At 43.6% G+C, this 25920-nt stretch overlaps 2 protein-coding genes across 3 annotated transcripts; both read right to left on the bottom strand.

The window, feature by feature from the left end:
• Positions 1–22: 22 nt before the first annotated feature.
• Positions 23–14564, bottom strand: LOC114772547 (AP-3 complex subunit delta-1-like; the record flags this gene model as incomplete). Its single annotated transcript, XM_028965417.1, has 23 exons — positions 14273–14564; positions 10903–10998; positions 10045–10125; positions 9900–9980; positions 9712–9819; positions 9506–9635; positions 9279–9418; positions 9110–9183; positions 8454–8503; positions 7025–7074; positions 6759–6807; positions 5749–5894; positions 5520–5668; positions 5218–5448; positions 4904–5135; positions 4590–4735; positions 4360–4501; positions 4203–4274; positions 1660–1735; positions 1341–1537; positions 681–754; positions 487–510; positions 23–123 (listed from the first exon to the last, which is right to left on the bottom strand). Coding segments are annotated over exons 1-23 (2545 nt in total), but the record flags the coding sequence as incomplete, so codon positions are not given.
• A 4520-nt stretch (positions 14565–19084) lies between these two features.
• On the bottom strand, positions 19085–25723 carry LOC114772550 (hepatoma-derived growth factor-related protein 2-like). 2 transcript variants are annotated; one of them, XM_028965423.1, is made up of 17 exons: positions 25553–25723; positions 25010–25141; positions 24614–24690; positions 23756–23894; positions 23416–23586; positions 23214–23333; positions 23027–23095; positions 21991–22168; positions 21837–21915; positions 21455–21752; positions 21255–21385; positions 21104–21171; positions 20946–21016; positions 20369–20470; positions 20139–20289; positions 19948–20065; positions 19085–19855 (listed from the first exon to the last, which is right to left on the bottom strand). In XM_028965423.1, exons 2-17 carry the CDS (start codon positions 25079–25081, stop codon positions 19756–19758), a joined length of 1944 nt encoding a protein of 647 aa, XP_028821256.1. In that variant the 5' UTR covers positions 25082–25141; positions 25553–25723; the 3' UTR covers positions 19085–19755. The 2 variants fall into 2 exon arrangements, with proteins under 2 accessions (XP_028821256.1, XP_028821257.1); XM_028965424.1 differs by having other exon boundaries at positions 21255–21382; positions 25553–25719.
• Positions 25724–25920: the final 197 nt, after the last annotated feature.

Here is a 25920-nt window from a genome sequence, read left to right as displayed (position 1 = left end):
CTTCTCTTTTTTCTTCTTGGGCTCAGGGTGGCGCTCTCTCCATTCCCAGCTTCCACAGGACTCTTCACAGCTTCGGCAGGCCTGTGTGTTCTGACAGGCAGCTTCTCATTGTCAGTCAAAGGCCTGATGGCAGAAGAAGCAGATTACAGCTGGTCAACTCCTCACCAGTCTGGTCACATGGTACAAGCACATCCTGCACTGCACGAGTGGCTCCGCTGTACCTGCATGAACATGGCTACTATGGAAACAAGCATATTACAGCGAAATGCCCAGTGAACAGCCATGAGATGCTAAACTAGAGCCAAAAAGAACGCTGGACCGAGAGCAGGAACATGATAGTGCTGCTGGGAAAAGTGCTGATTTGTAAAAACAGTCACAACATGCTACATTCTTTTCTGCTTTGGTCGATATATAAAGGAACCCCGAGGATGCAGAGGCAGCAGCAGTCAGCCTGCAGCGGCCTGGAAAAGGGGAGGAGCTACTCACCTGGAGGCGGATCCTGATACCAAACTGCACGGGGCAGCGAGGAGAGAGGAGGAAAGAACCACACAGCTGTGAGGGTGAGTGTGTGTGTCGGGTAATACTAGAAACTCAAACAACATCTAAACTAAACCAAAGCCCCACTAGCCAAAGACAAATGAACTTTGACATGCGAACCAGGCCAACATGATCAGACATACTTATCCAGGTCTATGTCCAAAGCTTTGTGGGGGTCATTTGGATCTTTGTCATCGTCATCACTAGGTAAGGCATTCTGGGGAAGAAAAACATGGTGGTAATTAAAGAGTAGTCACAGCAGAGCATCAAGTAAATACATTACCCTCTGGAGCAGTTCCCACAAGTACAAAACTCAACAACAGCGACACGGCTGTTCAGGCCTGATCCTCGACATTCTTGGATGGAAATGAATTGAAACTATTAAAGCATCCAATTTGTCATTTTCCTAACAAGATGGTGGTTCTCCACTATCCATAGAGGTTTTAATAATACTAAATGCTTAAATGGGCAGTGGTGGCCTAGCGGTTAAGGAAGAGGTCCCGTAATCAGAAGGTTGTCTGTTCGAATCCCGATCCACCAAGGTGCCACTGAGCAAAGCACCGTCCCCACACACTGCTCCCCGGGCGCCTGTCATGGCCGCCGACTGCTCACTCAGAGTGATGGTTAAATACAGAGGACACATTTCACTGTGTTCACCATGTGCTGTAGTGCTGTGTATCACAATGACAATTCACCTCACAATTTTTTCAAATTTCAATTAATACTTGCTTTATCAGCTTGACAGAGCAGCACAGTGAGATCTTCCAAAATATTCAAAACCACTGCAGTAACACCCAGCACACCTCTGGCATCTCCTCTGTGACAATGTCCACGTGGTGAGCAGGGGTAATGTCCTCTTCACTTTCTGGTCCGGAGTCTGCCCTCCTGCCACGGCCATGCTTCTCTCTTTTCTTCTTCTTCTCCTTCTTCTTCCGCTCGGACCTCTCCTTCTGCCGACGCTCCTCCTCAAGCTTCAGATACTGGTCCGACATGGGCATACCTGAGAGAGGGACATTCATTTCCCAAACATCGGCCAACAAGACTATTCAAAATGGTTATGAATCCATTACTCAAACTTCCCAGTGCAGAAACACAAGACTCTAGTCAATGTCTGTCCCGTACCTGGCACTTTGAGAGGCACGCTGAGGTCGATCTGGACCACGGGGATGTGCTCCACCCCTGGCTGGTCCTGGTATACCTGCAGACACAAGACAACAGAAAAAGCAGAGAAGAATACATGACTGGAGAGATTTAAACTGATCGAGGGATTACATTCACATGGATTTTTGTCTGGATTGTGATGAATTTACTGAACGTGGAGGGGGCATTCCGGCTCCATGAGCTTCGCTTGGTTCTGTTCATTGTTCTCCTGATCGTGTGCAGAGGTTGGGAGTGTTGAAATGTCGCCTCTTGTATCACTTCCCTGTTGGGTCCTTAATCTGAAGGTCCTGTTCTGATGCGTGCACCTATTTTATGTAATAACCGCCCTTTTTGTCCATCCCTGCACCATGCCACCGTGACAAGAGATCACTCATCTCCAGGGTTCACATACAATACAAAAGTTTTAGAAAGGTGTGAAAAAAGAAGGTTTTAAAGCATTAACCAATTAACAAAATACAGAGATCTAAACCAAGTCCATATTTGGTGTGATGACAGTTTTGAGCTCTGGGGGGAATACAAATCACTTCCAGGTGTGTGTGTTTGGGGACACTGTCCTACTTCAGAAAACATTTGAGGCCAATCATGATGATATTACATGACTGATAAGTTCTCCTGTATTCTCAGTATTCAATACCTGGAAGCCTCACACCTGCAAATGACCTTTACAATCAGTGGTGACAGGGACCGCCCCCCCTGGAGAGACACTCGGGGTTAAGCGTCTTGCTCAGGGACAATGGTAGTAAGTACCGGGCAAAGCCACACCCCCCCTCGACCAATCAGATTGCAGCATACAGACCACTCGTCATACTCCCAAAACTGGTTCTAAAGCAGGTAAGAACCTGGCCAGAAGGAGCCATCTTTGCTCTTCAAGACTGTTTTGAATGCACTGACTGGCAAATGTTTGGGGATTCTGCAACCAACGGCGACACCTCCATCAACTTGGAGGAGTAACGACATCAGTCAACAGCTACATCAGCAAATGCTCTGATTCGACACACAGAACAACATGACTGCGAGGAAATCCAACCCTCCTTCCAGTGATCAGGTGTGGCGTCTAACCACGGCGGGCGTGAGGAACTCTTCACAAAGTTAACTCACGAAAGGCTGCTGGACCAGACACCATCCCTGGAAGATGCTCAGAGAATGTGCAGACCAGCTGGCAGATGTTCTCTTCACTGAGCACCGCCGTTGTTCATGCCCGTGCTCTAAGAAGTCTTCAGTGTCGTGTTTCAATGACTACCGTCCTGTTGTACTTACCCCCATCATGATGAAGTGCTTCCCATGAAACATATGAAGACCCTGCTGCCCTCCACCCTGGACCCACTGCATATCGCCTATCGTCCAAATCGCTACACGGACTATGCCACCATCTGCCATCTGACCCTCACCCACCTGGACAATAAGGTCACGTACGCATGAATTCTGTTCATAAACTTCAGTTCAGCATTCAACATAATAATCAACACCTGATTGAGAAGCTGAGCCTGAACTCCTCCCTCTGCAACTGGGTCTGATCTTGGACTTCCTGACTGAGAGACCTCAGTGTGTCTGGATGTAGAGGAACTACTGAGAGCATTTTGACCAGATGCATCACTGTCTGGTTTGGAAACCTCACCGCATTGGACCGCAAGACCCTACAGGGCAGAGTGAGGACAGCTGAGCATTTGGACTCTCAATGCCAGACTATGCAAAAGCTTCATCCCACAGGCCATCTGACACATGAACACTCAGGGACTTTCCTCTTTAGACTGACACACACACAGCCTCTGTCATATATTGAGTATGATTATCTAATATTGCTTTGTTTATTACACAGCAGTATTTGCATTATTTTGACTGCACAAGTATTATTTATTTCACCTGTTTAGTGCTGTCTGTCTCATTCTCGTCTACATGTTTAAATTAAATGATATTCTTGCACTGCCTGAGTCCTCTGTCTGCACTTTATGTAGCCCATTTTGTCTGTGTCGCAGACATATGAATGTAGCTGAAATGGCAATAATGCTCTACTCAAAGTGTCACTTGAAATGGGGTTTGAACCTGGGATTTTGTGGTGCCACTGCCTTCTGCTACCGCCATTAAATTCTCATCAATTTCCTACAACACACTTCCCATGTTATCTTGCACATTGGAATCACTTGGCCTTGTTTTCATGAGAGATCTTCTGGCCAGACTTCTCTGGACTGATTTTTTTCTTATTTGCTGAGCTAACGCTGCTTTCAAAGAATGATCCAATACAACTACTTTAGCGGTAGCGGTGTTCAGTGTTGCCATGGTGTCTTCCAAAACCTCACCTATAAGAAAGTATGCTGGTGTGACTTAACATCAAATAATGATGCAGATCACTCAGCTTTCATCTTTAGAGATGAAAGCTGAGCATATTCCAGCATATTCCCCACACCTGCCTAAAACCTCTGCACAGTACTGCCTATACAAATGTAACAGAGGATGACATACAGCTGAAAACATATGATGAATAAAAAAAAAAAAGACTACACGTGTACCTTCTGTGAGGAAGGTGAGGTTTTGATGTAGAAAGGATTGTTGGCCTGTTCTTGTTTTCTGGCCTCGCGTCTCTGTTTGGGATTGAAGAAAATCACATGGATTAGAAGGAGAGCAGCTCAACATCTGGAAGAAACATGGCTGCAACGTCACACACACCCTCGCCAACTCCTTCTCATCCACTTCGGTGTGGCGTGGCCGTGTGTGTTTGGGTTCCTCCTTGGTGAAAATGGCTTTGGGCTTCTCATCTTCAGACTCACTCTCAGATGGAGGTTCATTGATCCAAGCATCCAGGTCCAGACTAGGATGGGGGCGCAGATCATCAGCTCATCACCCAAATACACAAATAAACAAAGCAATGACTTTTCCAGACTTTTGAAGACCCTTACCCATCAGGAACAGGGACTTTCTTCTGGGCCTTGGGGGCAACAGGGTTGAGTTCCCCAGCAAACAGGGCTGTCACCTCCTCAGCTACTTCCACCTCCTTCTGCTGCAGCTTCTGGATGTATTTCACCAGCTGGAGGATGCAGGACGCCTGATGGGAGAGCAGAAACAGACTAAATAGCATTCCCCTTGTGGATTTCTGCTTAATTATCCACTACAGATAGCAGGTTCACTTACAAATAAGCACATTTTTCACTAAATATGGATTTTTATTTTTAGGTATTATATTGTGCATATACTTAGTTCCTCATTTACCCACCCTCTCCTGCACTTCCAGGTTGGCGCTCTGGACGAACAGTGGCAGTCTGTCGATGAGGAGCTGGCTGGTCTCCTGTGCTGCCAGACTGTCTGTTGTCCCCTCCTGTTTGCGCAGCACCGTTGCAAACAGCTTGGCAGCATTCTGGACGTACACAGCCTGGATGTGCCCTGGTAGTGTGGCCACCTTTGGTCTAAGCATGGCCTCCAGGGTCTGCATGGGATCCTCAAGGTGCCTAAAACAGAGTTGCAGAACAGAAAACAGATTGATTTTTCTGACTATATTATGGAAAGGAGAATGAGAGCGGCCATATTTACTCGGAAAATTCCCCACAGATCCAGGCGGCTGCGTACAGAACCTCACAGATTCCATTGCGCTGCATGTTGCCGGTCAGCAGATGGCCGTTGTCCAGCAGTGTGGCCATCTGTGCCACTGCGAAGACCCTTATTGCCTTCACACGAATTGCCACGTCCAGCATCTGAGATGCAATAAGGTGGCCATGACGGGTGCCTTCCAGCCTGGTAAGCTCCACCAGAATGCTGATGTACCTGAACACACAGACAATCACCATGGCAACACAGTTCCAGAGGTAGAGCAGCATCTTCATGTGGACACTGACCATTCAAAGTTGGTGATGTACTGGTAGTTGCTCTGGCTGCAGATGTCTATGATCTTGGTAAGAAGCTCGTCTCTGTAGGTGGTGCCCTCTGCCTTATCCACATGCAGCATCAGCTTCTTTACAATCTCCATCAGGTTCTTCTTAGAGACCTGGACACCATAAATAGAATTAAATGCAGTAACACAATATTTACTATAACAACACTATATAATCAGATAAATCTCAGTACCATTCCATAGAGCAGATCCAAAGCCCTAAGCCGAATGGACTCATCCTTGTCATCCAGACACTGCAGAATGAGGTCTTTGTGGGACTGCACTGATTTCGGGTGGGTCTTCAGGATCTTTGACATGGCCAACAGGCCCAAATACTTCACTACAATAAATGACACAGTCAGAGCTGCAGGTCAAAAGTAAAAACAACCGCACATAAACCTTAAGACATCTTTGAGAAATGCTGCTTAAAAAGCCTGTCTGATGCGCAGTCATTTCTAATAAACAGCTCTGAGCTGGTCTAGACTGGAGCACACAAGCATCAAAACTGCATCATTAAACACACAAAGGCAGGAAAAAAGAAGACAAAACGATGGGAAACACACAAATCACACAGGACACACATGAACATGGATGTTTTGTTTAAGTGCCATTTGCATCTGCGATTGGGACGATGTTGGTTTGTAGGATAAAAGTCCCCCTGGAGACAAGTGTCCTGCTCGGGTTGTAAGTGGGGTTCAAACGTGTGACCTTCAGGTCTCCTGGTTCAGAGGCAGGTGTGTTACCTACTCCAGGAATTGAGGAAATGACCTAATCACATGTCCTCTACATGGATCGGTCAGATATGGGCAAGTGGAGGCTGGGAAACAAAACATGCCAGGACAAGAGCAAAATCTCAACTATGGTCTGCTAACTACAGTGGGATCAAGATAACTCAAACATCACTGCAGATCCATGGTCAGCCATGTCAAGATGGAGGCGATGAGCTGCTGCTCCCTGACAAGCTCAAAAAAGCCAAAAAGAGCATTAGAAAGTCAGAGAATCCCGACGTGTTCTTCACTATGAAAATAGTAGCATTTCAGGGTGCACACGTTGAGTGACCCAAGCGGCTGAATTTTGAGTTATCCATGTAGACCTGAAGAGAAGCCTTCAGTCTACACAACAGGGGATATGGACGTCCAGAGGTCTACAGAAAAACGCGGACAATGAGAGAATGACACACTGCAGGCATTGACAGAAGGCTCACAGTTCTGGTCCGAGTCTTCAATCAGGATTCGCAGTTTCTGCACACAGAGCTGGGGGAGAGAGAGAGAGAGAGAAGAAAGGAGGAGGGGCCAGATGGTTACTGTCACAACAAACCTTTCCACACCAGTTCCAGTGTTCAAATCAGCTCTGAACATTTTAACACACTGATCTGCTGATTCATGCAGGAAGATTCAAATTGGGGATTCGTTTCCATAAAGACTGGAGTGGAAAGGGTTAAATCAGAGCTGGACAAGGAAAATCACGTACCTGAATACTAGCACTGTGGTTGGGCATACCAGAGGACAAAGAAATCAACACTGCAAAAACAAGACAAAAGGTGCTTTTGATATTTCAGGAAGACAGAAATTAATAAAAAAAAAAAAAAAAAACACAAATTAATCTTACATATAAATTAATCTTACATATAAATTGCAAAACAACCCTAACCTTACATGCATAATAAACACCAAGCAGAGCTTCACATCATTACTGTGATTTTTTACCAAGTGATTTCATTTTTTCTTCAGCTGAGGGCTTGTATTCTTATGAATAGTTATCTGGGCAAGTTTAAAATTAAAGGTCCCATGACATTAAGGTACACATTGGCGAGATTATTTAACATTTAGTTCCCTAAGCCTTTTTATAATATATATATTAGGGCTGCACAATTTGGGGGGAAAAAAAAGACATATTGCAATTATTGAGAATCAATATTGCAATATGCAATTGGCGATATGATAAAGGAACACTTGGCTTGTATATCAATGAAAAGTCGCAAACTAATAGTGAAATGTTTCATTTCAAAGTGAAACATACAAACTACTTATAACAACCTGAAATGCCCAGTTCTTTCAAAATACAATATTCTACAAATCTAAAATAATCACATAAAAAATAAAATAATCTCAAAAAACTCTTTACATTACTGTCAAACGACAAACCCTGGTAAGGCTAAACAAACTGTTTTGATTATATTTGGCCATTATAAAATCCCGTATTATAGGTGAATTTTCTTAGGAAACCTTCAAAGTTTGAGAAAAGTTAACTAAAACAGCTAAGAACAGTCTAAATAGTTAATGCCTACGTTTAGCCAAAACGTTGTTTGGAGGCTGACTTGAACACAGGAATGCATAGCTTCGCTAGCTTAGCCTAGCTTAGCTAAGGTTAAGACTTATAAAACGGGATTTTATAATGGCCAAATATATTCAAAACAATTGTCCCGCTTTACCTATGAAATGTAATCCCCCGGGATCTGGTTTGGAGCGTACAGCGGTTTGTACAGCCCCAAGCAGCACAAGAGTGAGGCATTTTTATGCACGTCTCTCCATAGACATGTATATGCTTCACTCCACAGCAGAGCCTCTCGCAATATGGCGGCGACGTTGACGTACGATGCAGCGCGTCATGCGGCATCTACCCATATGTCTCCGAATCGAAAGTCATGTGACCAAACACGTCACATCCGACTGAGATGTGAGACATGAGATGTGAGACTTCAGTCAGCTTGCCAACTTTGAGAGAATGAGAATGGATCGGCAACATATCCGATCCAATCCATGTACTAATCAATTAAGTACATGCGTTCATGTAATCGCACAGACTGACATCGCGATTACGATTGCGATTAGATTAATCGTGCAGCACTAATATATACATATACACACACACACACACACAGAATTTATTTATAACTGACCTGCAATGACAGTGTTGACACATTCATACAGAAGAGACATGGCAGAGGTACTGGGATTTAGGGGAAAAGAAAAAGAATTTCCTTACTCACAGGTTTCCATACACATTAACTAAATAAATAAGCTCACATATGCAGAAGATATTTTCATATATAGAAACACAAACACCACAATTTCAATAAGAACAAATTGAAATAACTTATTGTATGTGGAATACAATCATAATATTTCATTTAACATCCTACATGCACAACAAATTTGCCACAGTGATGCAAATACGGATCTAAAATGGGAAAAGACAGCAGGAACTCACACACTGAAAATAAACTTAAGTAAGACTGGATAGCCTAATGACTCTGGTCATTTGCATTTGCTCAGTGGCACCATAGCGGTTCAGGGATTCGAACCGGCAACCTTCTGATTACGGGTCCGTTTCCTTACCCACTGAAAGCAGAAGACTGGAGATCCCTGCTTTAAAGCCCCTGTGGAGAATGAAGTTGGGCTGACCCTGACAGCTGCTGCTGGGATAAACGTCGAAAACGTAGAAAAGTCCCATCACTCATGCAGAATTGGGGTTTTCGGTGAATAAGGAATTGTTCGCTTGGTCCTAATGTCGAGGTGCATGAGAAGTAAAATACTGAGAAGTTGAGTGAATTACCTGTGAATGAGGTTGGTCAGCGGCTCGATCAGCTTCTTTCCCAATCGGGGCTCTAGGGGCGTCAGCGCACCGAACTGGAAAAACAGCCGATTGACAAAAATGACATGACTGAATATGTCTAGAACATCAGCGTTTGATGCTCATCTCTTCTCTTCCTGCACGTCCTCACCAGCTTTATGATCTTGATGAGAACCCAGTTGTTGGTGGAGGATGTCATCAACTTGAAAAAGAGGGGCGCGAGAGACAGGTAGTTCTTGGGGTTCCTCCTGGCCAGCTCACAGATGACATTTACAGCTGCAGACTGAACTCCTTCCAGCAGAAGAGACCAATATTTATTCAACACAGGACTCCAATCCAATAGAAGACAAGACCAAGCGAGACATTCAGCAGCTGTACCGGGGTCAGGGTCCTCCAGCTTCTCCTTCAGACGAGGAAACGCGGGGCGCAATGACTCGGGGTACTTCAGGAACACTTTGTACATTATGAGAACTGCTTTCTTCCGGATGTACGGTTTAGTGTGAGACATCTGAGACAGGAGACAAGAGAGGTCACTTTAAAGATCCTTACAGAGAGGGGGGAAAACAGAGTCCTGCAGAGCTCACCAATGTCATAATGTCACTGGCCAGGTCACGGGCAAGATCTGGGGTGACAAAACAGGACAGGCCTGTCAAAGCCACACCTGTGTCATATTGGTTGGGACTGCTCAGGTCCTGTGTGACGAGAGGAAGGGACACAGAGTTTATAATGGTTGTTATCAGGACAGCGTCGACTGACTGAAGCTGGAGCTGACCTTGCGGATCTGATTGGTTGTCAGCATGATGACATCAGTTCCTTCATGGAAGCACTGGGACGCAGCCAGGTAGCCAATTCGCTGGAAAGACAGCACATCAGTCACCAGTTCTCTCCCCTCTAATTGGCTGATGGCTGCAGCTCACCTTGTAAGTGAATTTGGAGGAACTCATGACCTCCACGATGTTAAAGGCGGCCCAACTGACGTCATAACCCAGCATCTGCAGCTAAACACAGGGAAGCAAGACAGAGATAAGCTACAGACAGAGTTCCCGCTCCAAGTAAGAGTTAGAATATTTTCATGACTTTCCCTGACAACCATATGGGTGGGTGCTGAGTAGAAAAGGGCATTTAAATGAGTTCTACAGTTTTGTAATTCCAAACTGCATCTACATCATTCCTGTTGTATATAGGCAGCTGGGCGTGTTGAATGAAACACACCAGCACATCAACTCCATCTTGCTAACGATTGTGCACATTTTGCGCATTTTTACAGCGCGTTCTGAGCAAAATAAAAAACACTGAAGATGCACCTAGAGAGACAACGTGATAAGCTCTTTCTGGTATTCCCTTCAGCATTTAAATAGCAAGTTTTATTAGAGCAATGGTGCTTTATATTATATATTATCTAAAATATTTGAGTACAGCTCCATGACTCAACGCACTCGATCATTTTATGTGTGTGTTTATATATGTGGGTGTTAGTAGCCTAGTGGGTAACACACTCGCCTATGAACCAGAAGACCCAGGTTCAAATCCCACTTACTACCTTCGTGTCCCTGAGCAAGACACTTAACCCTGAGTGTCTCCGGGGGGGACTGTCCCTGTAACTACTGACTGTAAGTCGCTCTGGATAAGGGCGTCTGGTAAATGCTGGAAATGTAAATATATAATAGTATGATATATTTATTATCCATAAACTATGACATGGGTGGGGTTTTTATTTGTTTGTTTTATCATTTCCTTTTGCCCAACGTCCATGGATAGCTGGTTTTATATCTTACGTATGTGAGCTTGCAGACGGCATTGGCTTTGACAGCAATGTTGTCCTGTTTGAGCTCCTGCTTGATCTCATCAATGCAAGTGGAGATATATTTTGCCTGAAGGAGAGAGAGAGAGAGACAGAGAAAAAATGTTGTTTAATCTCCATTTAATATCATTCAGAAGGCAAAAAAAAACCTACCAAGTATAAAAGTAAGAACAAGTAAGAACAAACTGAAATATGAACTGAACACACAATTTTTTTCTCTTTGTTAATGTTTTTGTCATCATGTCACAGCCATACAAAGCCAGGGCTGTATAAGGGTGAGCGTGCTGGTCATGTGTCTCAGGTCATGAGACAGCAGGACTGATGAGGACGCTGGAGTGAGTGATAGAGAAAAGGGGACAATGAATAAGAGCAGCAGCAGTATGGCTAGTCCTCATATCGCAATGAAATATTCTAAAATCAGATCTAATTTAACGGACAAAGTGACTTGCTGCAAACTAGAGCCAGTCCCAAGTCACCACTCAAACTGAAACAGAAATACTCAAAATACAGCAATTCACACAGAGAGAAAAATAATCCCACACAGCTGTTTCGTTCTCATTCTGAACACACACACACACACACACACACACAATATGTGAAGGAGGCATTAATATTTCATGACTCTGTCCAGGGTTGGCTGGATAAAGGACACCTTATCTGGGTGAGACGTTTCAGGTTGACTGTCCTGATACCAGACCTGGGCAGTTCTGGGTAGACACACGCTAAATGTCACCCGTTCCATCCTGAAGATTCTTCCATGCCATTGTCCCCAATACTGGGATGCAGGGTGCCTATTTAACCCAGACTAAAAACTAAAACAATATTTCATGCATTTCTTTTTTCTCCTCTGATTGATTGTTAACCAGTGCTACTCCAATGGAGGCCACATTTCTGATTATTATAAGAGGAGAGGTGTAAATATTTCTAAATGTCACTTTAATTTCTCTTTTCATACTATTCTTTTTTGAGAAACTAGTGTGTTGCAGAGCAAGAGTCAAGTCTAATATTATTTACAATGCAACCTTGACTACAATAAACAGTGCAGTAATTTGTTCAGAGAATATGTATTGTACAGGCATTAAAAATTAAAATCACTGTCATATACAAGCACAGTTCTCATCAGTTCACATTATATACACAAAAGCGGCGATCACGGCGCAGAGTTCGCATTATATACACAAAAGCACCGATCACGGCGCAGAGTTCGCATTATATACACAAAATCGCCGATCACGGCGCAGAGTTCGCATTATATACACAAAATCGCCGATCACGGCGCAGAGTTCGCATTATATACACAAAAGCAGCGATCACGGCGCAGAGTTCGCATTATATACACAAAAGCACCGATCACGGCGCAGAGTTCGCATTATATACACAAAAGCGGCGATCACGGCGCAGAGTTTGCATTATATACACAAAAGCACCGTTCACGGCGCAGAGTTCGCATTATATACACAAAATCGCCGATCACGGCGCAGAGTTCGCATTATATACACAAAATCGCCGATCACGGCGCAGAGTTCGCATTATATACACAAAATCGCCGATCACGGCGCAGAGTTCGCATTATATACACAAAATCACCGTTCACGGCGCAGAGTTCGCATTATATACACAAAAGCGGCGATCACGGCGCAGAGTTCGCATTATATACACAAAAGCGGTGATCACGGCGCAGAGTTCGCATTATATACACAAAAGCACTGATCACGGCGCAGAGTTCGCATTATATACACAAAATCACCGATCACGGCACAGAGTTCACATTATATACACAAGAGCACCGATCACGGCGCAGAGTTCGCATTATATACACAAAATCGCCGTTCACGGCGCAGAGTTCGCATTATATACACAAGAGCACCGATCACGGCGCAGAGTTCACATTATATACACAAAAGCGGCGATCACGGCGCAGAGTTCGCATTATATACACAAGAGCACCGATCACGGCGCAGAGTTCGCATTATATACACAAGAGCACCGATCACAGCGCAGAGTTCGCATTATATACACAAAATCACCGATCACGGCACAGAGTTCACATTATATACACAAGAGCACCGATCACGGCGCAGAGTTCGCATTATATACACAAGAGCACCGATCACGGCGCAGAGTTCGCATTATATACACAAGAGCACCGATCACGGCGCAGAGTTCGCATTATAAACACAAAAGCACCGATCACGGCGCAGAGTTCGCATTATATACACAAAATCGCCGATCACGGCGCAGAGTTCTCATTATATACACAAGAGCACCGATCACGGCGCAGAGTTCGCATTATATACACAAGAGCACCGATCACAGCGCAGAGTTCGCATTATATACACAAAATCACTGATCACGGCGCAGAGTTCGCATTATATACACGAGCACAGATTGTGTCAATTTCACATTATATACAACATTTATTTCTTTCATGGCCCAAAATCACATACAGTATGTCTCAATGGGCTTATTATGTACAAGAATGCATTGGTGGTTCAGTGGTAGAATTCTCGCCTGCCACGTAGGAGGCACGGGTTCAATTCACGGCCATTGCAGCACGGCATTTGGGGGCAGTGGTGGCTTGTCGGTTAAGGAAGTGGCCCCGTAATCAGAAGGTTGCCGGTTCGAATCCAAACCCGCCAAGGTGCCACTGAGCAAAGCACCATCCCCACACACTGCTCCCTGGGTGCCGGTCATGGTGCCCACTGCTCACCAAGGGTGATGGTGAAATACAGAGGACACATTTCACTGTGTGCACCATGTGCTGCTGCATATCACAATAACAATCACTTTTCTTTTTTAAGAAACGATCAATTTCACATTATATACAAGCACAGTGGAGGGGCAGTGGTGGCCTAGTGGTTAAGGAAGCGGCCCCGTAAACATTTCACTGTGTCACCGTGTGCTGTGCTGCTGTGTATCACAATCACTTCACTTTCGCTTTAAGCACCGATCACATCAATTCACATTACATACAAGCCCCGTGCAGACGAGTTAAAAGCAGGAGATTTACTGGATGGGTGTAAATGAAATGAGGAGGAATCAGCTGCTTTACTGGCTGGTAAAGTAGCGGAACAGCAGCGTTTCTCTCCAGGTTGGTGTAGCTGCAGCAGATCGAGTTTAAATCGGACTCGCTGTTTCTGGAAGGCCCGATCCGGCCTGAACGCCGAACTGCTCTTTCTACCACATTTAGTCGAAAATGGGTCAGTTCGTAAAAACTCATCCCAACGGGTGTCACCCGAACTACGGCCGTGTCTTTTCTCGGGTTATCCCGCAGTTATTATGCGGCTTTATCTGCTTATGAGGAGGTGGTCAGAATGCGAAGTAAATATTAAAACGCATTTTACCTCATCTTCCTTGTGGTTCCGAATGCCACGTACTAAATCCTGCAGGTTTTTGTCGAACATCCGATCGATGCTGCCTTTAACGATCTTGAGAGCCATGGCTGCTGTCGCTTCTGTCCAAGGAGACCAGGCCGGCCTTTCATCCACCTACCACCGCGTCCTGACGGCGGGCGCAGCACCTCACTAATCCAAGCCGGAGAAGGCAAGGCCGGACGGAGCGAAGCCACAAGCCGCAGATCCGCACAGGAAATGGCCGAGAAAATGGCGCCCGGGTCAGGTGACTGCTGCTCGCCTGAGGAGGGAGGAGGAGGAGGAAGACTAGACCCACACCAGTACTAACTCACACCGCAAATACTACACAAAATACGTACAACTAGGCGGAGTACTAACTCACACCGCAAATACTACACAAATACTACACAAAATACGTACAACTAGGCGGATGACTAACTCAGACTGCAAATACTACACAAAATACGTACAACTAGGCGGAGTACTAACTCACACCGCAAATACTACACAAATACTACACAAAATACGTACAACTAGGCGGATGACTAACTCAGACTGCAAATACTACACAAAATACGTACAACTAGGCGGAGTACTAACTCAGACCGCAAATACTACACAAATACTACACAAAATACGTACAACTAGGCGGATGACTAACTCAGACTGCAAATACTACACAAAATACGTACAACTAGGCGGAGTACTAACTCACACCGCAAATACTACACAAATACTACACAAAATACGTACAACTAGGCGGATGACTAACTCAGACTGCAAATACTACACAAAATACGTACAACTAGGCGGAGTACTAACTCAGACCGCAAATACTACACAAATACTACACAAACTACGTACAACTAGGCGGATGACTAACTCAGACTGCAAATACTACACAAAATACGTACAACTAGGCGGAGTACTAACTCAGACCGCAAATACTACACAAATACTACACAAAATACGTACAACTAGGCGGATGACTAACTCAGACTGCAAATACTACACAAACTACGTACAACTAGGCGGATGACTAACTCAGACTGCAAATACTACACAAACTACGTACAACTAGGCGGAGTACTAACTCAGACCACAAATACTACACAAAATACGTACAACTAGGCGGAGTACTAACTCAGACTGCAAATACTACACAAAATATGTACAACTAGGTGGAGTACTAACTCAGACTGCAAATACTACACAAAATACGTACAACTAGGCGGAGTACTAACTCAGACTGCAGTTACTACACAAAATACGTACAACTAGCCAGAGTACTAACTCAGACCGCAAATACTACACAAATACTACACAAAATACGTACAACTAGCCGGAGTACTAACTCATACCGCAAATGCTACACAAATACTACACAAAATACGTACAACTAGGCGGAGTACTAACTCAGATCGCAAATACTACACAAAATACGTACAACTAGGCGGAGTACTAACTCAGATCGCAAATACTACACAAAATACGTACAACTAGGCGGAGTACTAACTCAGATCGCAAATACTACACAAAATACGTACAACTAGGCGGAGTACTAACTCACACCGCAAATACTACACAAAATACGTACAACTAGGCGGAGTACTAACTCACACCGCAAATACTACACAAATACTACACAAAATACGTACAACTAGGCGGATGACTAACTCAGACTGCAAATACTACACAAAATACGTACAACTAGGCGGAGTACTAACTCAGACCGCAAATACTACGAAAAATACTACACAAACTACGTACAACTAGGCGGAGTACTAACTCAGACTGCAAATACTACACAAAATACGTACAACTAGGCGGAGTACTAACTCAGACCGCAAATACTACACAAATACTACACAAAATACGTACAACTAGGCGGATGACTAACTCAGACTGCAAATACTACACAAACTACGTACAACTAGGCGGATGACTAACTCAGACTGCAAATACTACACAAAATACGTACAACTAGGCGGAGTACTAACTCAGACCGCAAATACTACGAAAAATACTACACAAACTACGTACAACTAGGCGGAGTACTAACTCAGACTGCAAATACTACACAAAATACGTACAACTAGGTGGAGTACTAACTCAGACTGCAAATACTACACAAAATACGTACAACTAGGCGGATGACTAACTCAGACTGCAAATACTACACAAAATACGTACAACTAGGCGGAGTACTAACTCAGACCGCAAATACTACACAAAATACGTACAACTAGGCAGAGTACTAACTCAGACTGCAAATACTACACAAAATACGTACAACTAGGCGGAGTATTAACTCAGACTGCAATTACTACACAAAATATGTACAACTAGGCGGAGTACTAACTCAGACTGCAAATACTACACAAAATACGTACAAGTAGGTGGAGTACTAACTCAGACTGAAAATACTGCACAAAATACTACACAGACTGCAAATACTGCACAAAATACATACAACTAGCCGGAGTACTAACTCAGACTGCAAATACTACACCAAATACGTACAACTAGGCGGAGTACTAACTCAGACTGCAAATACTACACCAAATACGTACAACTAGGCGGAGTACTAACTCAGACTGCAAATACTACACAAAATACGTACAACTAGGCGGAGTACTAACTCAGACTGCAATTACTACACAAAATATGTACAACTAGGCGGAGTACTAACTCAGACTGCAAATACTACACAAAATACGTACAAGTAGGTGGAGTACTAACTCAGACTGAAAATACTACACAAAATACGTACAACTAGGCGGAGTGCTAACTCAAACTGCAAATACTACACAAAATACTACACAGACTGCAAATACTGCACAAACTACGTACAACTAGGCGGAGTACTAACTCAGACTGCAATTACTACACAAAATACGTACAACTAGCCAGAGTACTAACTCAGACTGCAAATACTACACAAAATACTACACAGACTGCAAATACTACACAAAATACATACTAGCCGGAGTGCTAACTCAGACTGCAAATACTACACACAATACTACACAGACTGCAAATACTACACAAAATACATACAACTAAGTGGAGAACAAACTCAGACAGCAAATACTACACAGACTGCAAATACTACTCAAAGTACATACAACTAGGCGGAGTACTAACTCAGACTGCAAATACTACACACACTGCAAATACTACACAAAATACGTACAACTAGGCGGAGTACTAACTCAGACTGCAAATACTACACACACTGCAAATACTACACAAAATACGTACAACTAGGCGGAGTACTAACTCAGACTGCAAATACTACACAAAATACGTACAACTAGGCGGAGTACTAACTCAGACTGCAAATACTACACAAAATACGTACAACTAGGCGGAGTACTAACTCAGACCGTAAATACTACACAAAATACGTACAACTAGGCGGAGTGCTAACAACTGACCGCAAATACTACACAAAATACGTACAACTAGGCAGAGTGCTAACTCAGACTGCAAATACTACACAAAATACGTACAACTAGGTGAATTGCAAATACTACACAAAATACGTACAACTAGGCGGAGTGCAAATACTACACAAAACATGTACAACTAGGCGGAGTACTAACTCAGACTGAAAATACTACACAAAATACGTACAACTAGGCGGAGTACTAACTCAGACTGCAAATACTACACACACTGCAAATACTACACAAAATACGTACAACTAGGCGGAGTACTAACTCAGACTGCAAATACTACACAAAATACGTACAACTAGGCGGAGTACTAACTCAGACCGTAAATACTACACAAAATACGTACAACTAGGCGGAGTGCTAACTCAGACCGCAAATACTACACAAAATACGTACAACTAGGCAGAGTGCTAACTCAGACTGCAAATACTACACAAAATACGTACAACTAGGTGAATTGCAAATACTACACAAAATACGTACAACTAGGCGGAGTGCAAATACTACACAAAACATGTACAACTAGGCGGAGTCCTAACTCAGACTGAAAATACTACACAAAATACAGGCGGAGTGCTAAATACTGGTTCTCACAAAGTTTGCTGCTTCCGTTTTTATTATAATTATTTGTATATACTCCAGAGTAATCAGATGAATTCCAAAGTCATTTCAACGATCATCTCATTAACACAAGCGAGAGTGTTGAGAAGTACAAGGCTGAATTACAGATCTAATAACTTGCACTTGCATATTTGCACATTTTCTATTTACATAAATAAACACATAGATCAAAATGTAAGATTTAATTATAACTATATGTTTACATATTATAAATATGTGAGTGAAAAAGTGAAATTAAATATATGCTAGCACAATTATTATATATGTACTATAATGCCACTCACGCTTTTTCTGATCCTCTTCACCCGCGTTCACATTTTTTCCTCCAAATCGTTTGCACGTTTGGGTCAGTTCGCGTAAATATGCGCATATTCTTTCGTCAAGTTTGTTTCTGTAGATGGCAATGTAGGAGGAGGTGTATGCATCTTTTAGGTCCCGTTTTGTGCCTATGCATGAGTTATTAATGAGACCCCTGGTCCTTGGTTGAGTATTTTTGCCAGGAAAGGAGAAAAGCAGAGTAGCTTTGTAAAGGATGCATGTGCAGAATTCTAGACTTAACAAAATATAGATCAGTAACGACCGTCTCTTACCATTAAAACGAACATTCAGTTAGGGACCATCATGCTTAGATTTTTATTTGACTCTTAAAAAAAGAACTGACCCACTTACATAACACTACGTACATCTGACAAGCAAATTTGTCCAACTCCATCCATAGCAATTGGAGTAGTTTTTACAGTTTATTAAATCACTTTGTTTGGTCGGTACACAGTATATAATTGTTACTCCAAATGCAGGTAACTGAAAGGAACAGTAAGGGAAGACCAGGCAACAGTGAAACGTCTGTACGTCTATAGCATTCAGTTAGAAGAAATGAACAATTACTGGAAAAGATAAGTCATAAAATGTGAGTAGATGCTGTATGAAAACATTTATTTAAATGTCCACAGAATTACTTTTATGATGGATTGATGGCTTCGTTTGTTTATTACCCAAGTCTATAAATATTATTATTAATAAAAAAAAAGCCAGATATCAAAGCTCACAAAAAAGGCCAACAAAGTACCAGTCATACTGTCTCAACACACAATAGTCCCATACATAAAAAAAAATAATAATGTAATTTTGTCCACAAAAGAGGACCCTGTTTGGCAGTATGCAGAAACAGGAGTGCTGATTCCAGGACGAGAACAATTGTGTTCTCACCACATACTGCCTGTAGGATGCTGTTGCTGCAGTGTTCTCAATTTTTTATATATAGTGTAAAAGCAAGATAAAGGGAGAAAAAGTCGACGAAGAGAGTGAAGAACAGGGAAACCAGTGATTTTCTTCAATCCTGCTGAACCACTCCAACCCATTTATCAGTCTTTTCTTAATTTTCGTTTCTTGTTTTCAGCTTTCGTCCATAGAGGGGTCTGTCAGCAGTGTTGCAGTTGGGCTGGTGACCTTCTCGTTGTGGGCCTTCTGACTGGAAGGGCTCTCGGCGTTGGGCCTTCAACCAAAAACAGGGGGGACTTATTGTGGGACTTAACCCATGACAATATACATATATATATATATAGAATCTATTATCAAGGACTCTACCTGCTGGGAAAAGGAGACTCGTTTTCTTCACCTTTTTGCTCCGGAGATTTTGCCTCATAGTCAACTTCAGAAGCCTCCTTTTTCTGCAGTTCCGACTCCCCATTTACAGGTGTGGAATCTTGTAGCGCAAGAAAACTCTTTACAAATCACATACATGTCTGTCTGTTATTACTATTTTACACTCCATTCACCTGTGCTCTGTGGCTCTTTACCGTCTTCCTGGTTCTTGTTCTCAGGCTTGGCTTTGATTATTTCAGGTTTGCCAACAAACTGCAGTTTGAGTTTGTTGTAGATTTCACTAGCTTTATTCATGACTGCAGTGCTGGCTTTGTAGCGCCGGATCTGTTGGGTAGAAAGAAAAGCAACCATTACATCCTCTGCTGTGGTCGCAGAAACGCCTGGCTGCCGTGTATGAGCTGACCTTCTTGAGGGTGGCGATGACATCAGAGTTCTTCTGCAAGACATGGCTGGTGACCGGGACTGAGCCAAGCTCATCAAGAGCCTGCAGGCAGCGAGTCACGTCCTGCACACAGTATACATAGTCAACATATTGTTCCTCCCTCAACAGCCCAATTCTAGAAATACTTGGAGGAAAAGAGTGAAATAATTGCTGAAACACTACAGCAGGTGAAGTGAATAAGACCTTGGACGCCCTTTTTGCCATCATCTGGATGATCTGTGATCATTACTGTGTCCTGGCTGTGTTGGGGATGAGTTGCTGCCCAGGGTGGAGGCATATGTTGCATAATGATGAAGTGATGAGGCGAAAATCTCAATTTACTACATTTCTACCCTCACATATGAGGGTAGTGGTTGTAAGGAGCAACTTGTGGGTTCAGCCCTACATTTGTATCTACTCGGAGTAGATAAGCTGGATTTTTGATTTGATTTCATCAGTATCCATCTACTGCAGACATGCCAGGATTGGTACAGAAGCAGGTAAAATGCCCCTGGAATTGGTAGTGAAGGACCCCATGATGAAGCGGGTGAACACTCACTGGGTTGTCAACCTTCAGTGCAAATTTAATGTCTGTGTGGAGCTTCTGCAGCTTCTCCTCTGGAGATGGCTCTGTGAGGCAGGCAAAGGTTGTGTGTGATCAGAACAGGACATGCAGAAATCAATAAGGTGAAAACCAAATGCTGGTCCCGCTCTGACCTTTCTTCTTCTCGGGTTTCTTTTCTGGTAGACGCTCTGATTTGCGCTTTGGCTTTTCAGGTTTGGGTCTGGGAAACAGAGTGAATGCTGTCACAAAGGACAAATGATTCATTTTCTACATTTATTTCCCCATCAATCCCCCGGACCTTACCTTTGTTTCTCCTCTGACCTCTGGACCTTCTTCTTCTCCTTCTCTCGCTCTTTTCGGTCCTTCACTCCCTTTTCCTTCTTCTGTTTACCTCTCTTCTGGCTGTCAGAGCGCTTTCCAGATTTCTTTACCTGCTGCAACATGCAACATGATGAATGCAGGCAGCACGTGCGTTTGGAAGAGTGCATGACGGCGGCACTTGCCTCAACTGGGGAGTCCGAGTCGGACGGTGCAGGGATGGGCGGTGGGGGAGGTTTTTTAGACTTCTTCAGGGGATGCTCATCTACTCCCTCATCGGAGCTGGAGCTGCTGCTGCTGCTGCTAGCGTCTCGTCTCCCCCCTTTCTCCTTCTCACGTTTCTTTTTGTCCTCCTCCTCCTTCTCCCTCTCACGCAGCCGGCGCAACTCCTCGGCCTCCTCCTTCCTCCTGCGCTCCTCTAACTCTCGCCGCCGCTCCTCATCCCTCCGTTTCCACTCGCTGACGCGGTCTGGCTCGCTGTCACTGGAGTAACGAATGGACAGAAAATAATGTGCTCTTCTGTGTATCGTCATGATGAGCTCTGCTCATCCCCTGAAACCTACTGACCTGTCACTGTCTGATGAGGAAGGCGCCTGCTCAGGAGCAGATTTGGGTTTCCTTCCACGAGGTTTTGGAAGAGGTTTTTCTGAACGCACAAAGTCACGTGTAACCACCAATAACATGAATGATTGTTGCTGTGTAATTCTAGCGCTGTCGTCACCTTTCTTGCGTGCCTGGGGGCCTTTTCGGGGTGGGGGGTCTGACCCCGAGTCGGATTTGGAGCCAGACTGTGACTCAGATCCCGACAGTGCTGGTCGTGGTTTCTCATACTCCTCAGAATCAGTCTGTCCTCCTTTCTGCTCAGATTCGGAGCCTGATTCAGAGTCTGATGAGGCCTTCTGAAGCAGGAGAAAATGTCTTTCAGTCATGAGACAAAAACATATTTCTGTACCAGTCGTACAATGCCACCATCTGCTGCTGCTTCTGTTCGTTCTCTCAAAGGCACCGAATCATGCATGCAGACCACCTGCAGACTGCAGTGAAGAGACCACCAGATGAGTCCTAGTCCTAGAACTGCTGACGAGACCAGCATGAAACGAACCAGAGGGTCACCACAGCCACCACCACTGTAACAACTAAAGCTTCAGGGATCTTCAAGTGGACCAGTAGCATCATAATGGACACGTAATGTACACCATGACACCGGACTACATTCTGGACTTCTCCACCTCTAAACTGTAGGACTCTACAACTGTTTCTCGTATTGGACAAACCATCCCCAACCCTGCACTGACACCATTTGCAGGCTCACTCTACCCTGGAAGGGGGTCTCTCTCTCTATCAGTCCTTCCCAACGTTTCTTCCTTTCTTTATTCTCTCTCCTAGAGTTTTTTTTGTGGGCAGAAGAGTCAAGTGTGGGGGTGTCAACTGTAGGCCCATTGAGACGTACAGTATGTGATTTTGGGCTATATAAGAAATAAATGTTATTGTTGCTGTAATGTGAATAAATAACATGTTACAGGAATACTGCATTATGAAACTGCATGTACATGCATGAAGAGTTTTTTTTTATGGTTATTAGAGAATTTAATATAGCATGAGTCTGTATGATGGGTACAGGTGCAGTTTCACTACAAATGCAACATTAAAAAAGTATGATTATTCATATTAACATGAATTATTATTGTAGCAGAGCTTTAACTTGCAAATTAAACATGAAATGAGACTCATCCATGAACTGTATCTGTGTTCTATACCTTCTTTCTTCCTCTTCCGACTGATTTCCTTCCTCCTCTCCCTCCCGATTTCTTTTCTGGAGTAAAGTCCTGAAGCACAGACACATGGCAGCAGAAAAGGCCAGAAATTTAATATGGACAAGAAAAGTCTTCTAGCAACTACAGACATGTAGATACAAACAAGGCAGGAACCGATGGTGCACCGTACCTGGTCACTGTCCTTTCCTGAATCAGACTCTGAGGAGGGGGACGGTTCTGGTTCAGAGGGAGACCCGCTTTCCTCTCCCTTCTCACTGGAAGAACCACGGGTCCTCTTCACAGGGGGACGCTGGTGAACAGATCCAGGATCAGAAGTGCGTGTCTTGAAGTGCAGGTTGGAGCAGTATGCAGAAAAGATTGGAGATACTGACCTTAGGAGCAGGAGCCTTCCTCTTCACCCCTCCTCGTCCCTGATCCTCACTTCCCGAGTCAGAGTCCTCGGAGCCCGTTTCTGCCTTTCTTGGTACCACTGCTTCTTCATCCTCTTCAGCATCACTTCCTGCATCAGCATCATTGTCTTCGCTGTCAGATGAGCTAGCAGGCTAAGGTGAGAAGGTCACATTTAGAAAGTCAGTTCATTTTAGGTGGTTATTATTTACGAAAGTCAAATGTAAAAAAAATACTACAAAGATTGGAAAATTCAAGAAGGTAAGTCAGCACATTTTACATTCTCGCGATAAAAACAGGAAGGAACACGAACTGTAAACTCACTGCGGGGGTGCTGTAGGATGCATGTGGATTGTTCTGGATTTCCCACAAGCCCTCGTTGAAACCTTTCCTTTTGTTGGGCTTGCCATAACGATCAAAATATTTTTCATAAGCAAAAAGGTCCTTTGGTGCCAGGAATGCCCTGTGAAACCATATATACAGCATTACGTCTTCAGTGGGGTTCAAACCCAGCCCATTGTGTCCCCGAGAAAGACGATTAACCGTGAGCTTCTCCAGGGGGACTGTCCATGCAACTAGTGGTGGTTTCGGACATCAGCTAAATACTATAAAAGTAAATATAAATGTTCAGATTCATAGCACTAATTTATCCATTGGACACTAGGGGACGCTATATTACACTTTGTTATTAGGATAATCAGGCTGTAATTTTAATTTGTGCCCTTGAATTAATTTACATAACTAGATGGCGATCTACCTTCTAATTTGAATGACATGCACACTGAAATACTTTTGGGTTTATTTTTATTGTTGCTGAACATGGGGCAGCGATGGTCTAGTGGGTAAGAAAGCAGTCCAGTAATCAAGTCACTGATGTCCCAGGGTGATGGTTAAATGTAGAGGACACATTTCACTGTGCTGCAGTGTTTCACAATGACAATCACTAAACTTTCAAAACCAGAAATCAATAAAATATTACTTATGATCACAGGAAGATTCAAAATACATAAACTTGTGAAAAGCATGTTCTTTTCTACAACATTCTTTTTCTTTTCTTGCACTAGTGACTATTTATCCAAAGACAGACTTCATGGAGTCAAAAAAACCTTTGTGGTCAAACTAAAATTTTCTATTAAATCCTTTATGCACACATCAGCATAATTCATCGTACAGCATACTTACGTTTCATGTGTTCCAAAGAAGAAAATGGGTATTTTATTGGGGGGAGGTTTGACTGCACCCTCAGCCACATCCTCAATCTAAGAAAGACATGAGCAACATCAATACAATGCTGGATGTATTCACACTTCAACATCAATACATCACATAAGCAGAATTCTGCTCAGGTTTCAGGCTTAATGAGTTACAATCATACAAACCCACGTAAACGGTAAAACCTCATTTTAGACCAGAAATAAGTAGCTACGTCAATAACAGGACCTGGCTCCTAATTAAAATATCCCAAATCCTAAATACTGATCGAAAGTTTGACAGTGTACACTGAGGAGATGCTGGCCTTGTCCCGGTGCTAATAACCCCGGGGAGGCTGAGGATGCCCGGGTCCCGCTGCCAGCTTACCCGGGCCGGCCAGTGCGGGTACCCCTTCATCTTGGCGAACACCAGGTCCCCGGGCTGGAAGTTGTGCGGCATCTTCTGCTCTGTGCGGGGTGCGTGTCTGGCAGCGATCTCGTCTTCAGGTCGACACAGAACCTGGAAACGACGCCAGCATCGCACAGCGCGAGATAAGGCGGCTGTTCTGGAAAACAAACTGTTTCCGCTAACTTTGCCAGACAAACCGGAAATCCCGCCTCCGTGGCCGCGGTGATTGGGGCAAAAGACTGTTACTCAAAACCTATAGCCAGTAACCACCGACAATGTGTATCCTGTATATTTAATACCTAACCAGACTTTTCTCATGGTGGTATTAAAATCCATACACAAGCGTTGCAATGCGAATAACAAAGTCGTTTTAAAATCAATTTGCATTAGTTTAGCCCAAACCAGCAGGAATGTTGAATGCCAAGAAGGGGCAATATCATTCTATTTCATTTATCATTTAGAAATATTACGTTTTTCTTACTATTTGGTACAGTGCAAACGAAACACGTTGCTTCAACTTACATTTCATGCAGTTGTGCCAAGTAAATGATATTTTTGTCGATTCTGCAGGTCCATCCACGACACCAGAGGTCTCCACAGGTCGCATCCGTTTTAAGAGTGTTCTTTTTCCGGTAACTGGGTTCAAATAAAAGTCCCTTATGCTGCTGATCATTTCTTATAATAAACACGAAGTGCATGCGTTTATATCACGTCATGGAATTATTTTAAAATTATGAATTTATTTTTTAATCATTTTTTAAACGGTTTTCAGTTGATCTGATCCTGTCCTTCTTTTTATGCTGTTTAGTGTGAATGGTTATAATTATTTTCGTGTTAGCGTGAACGAGTAAAGGTGCAAAAGTGCTTAAATTATCTTCCTAATAAAAATG

Source organism: Denticeps clupeoides, unplaced genomic scaffold (genome assembly GCF_900700375.1).
Source record: "Denticeps clupeoides unplaced genomic scaffold, fDenClu1.1, whole genome shotgun sequence".
Classification (NCBI taxonomy): domain Eukaryota; kingdom Metazoa; phylum Chordata; class Actinopteri; order Clupeiformes; family Denticipitidae; genus Denticeps; species Denticeps clupeoides.
This window is presented reverse-complemented; position numbering and strand designations above follow the sequence as displayed.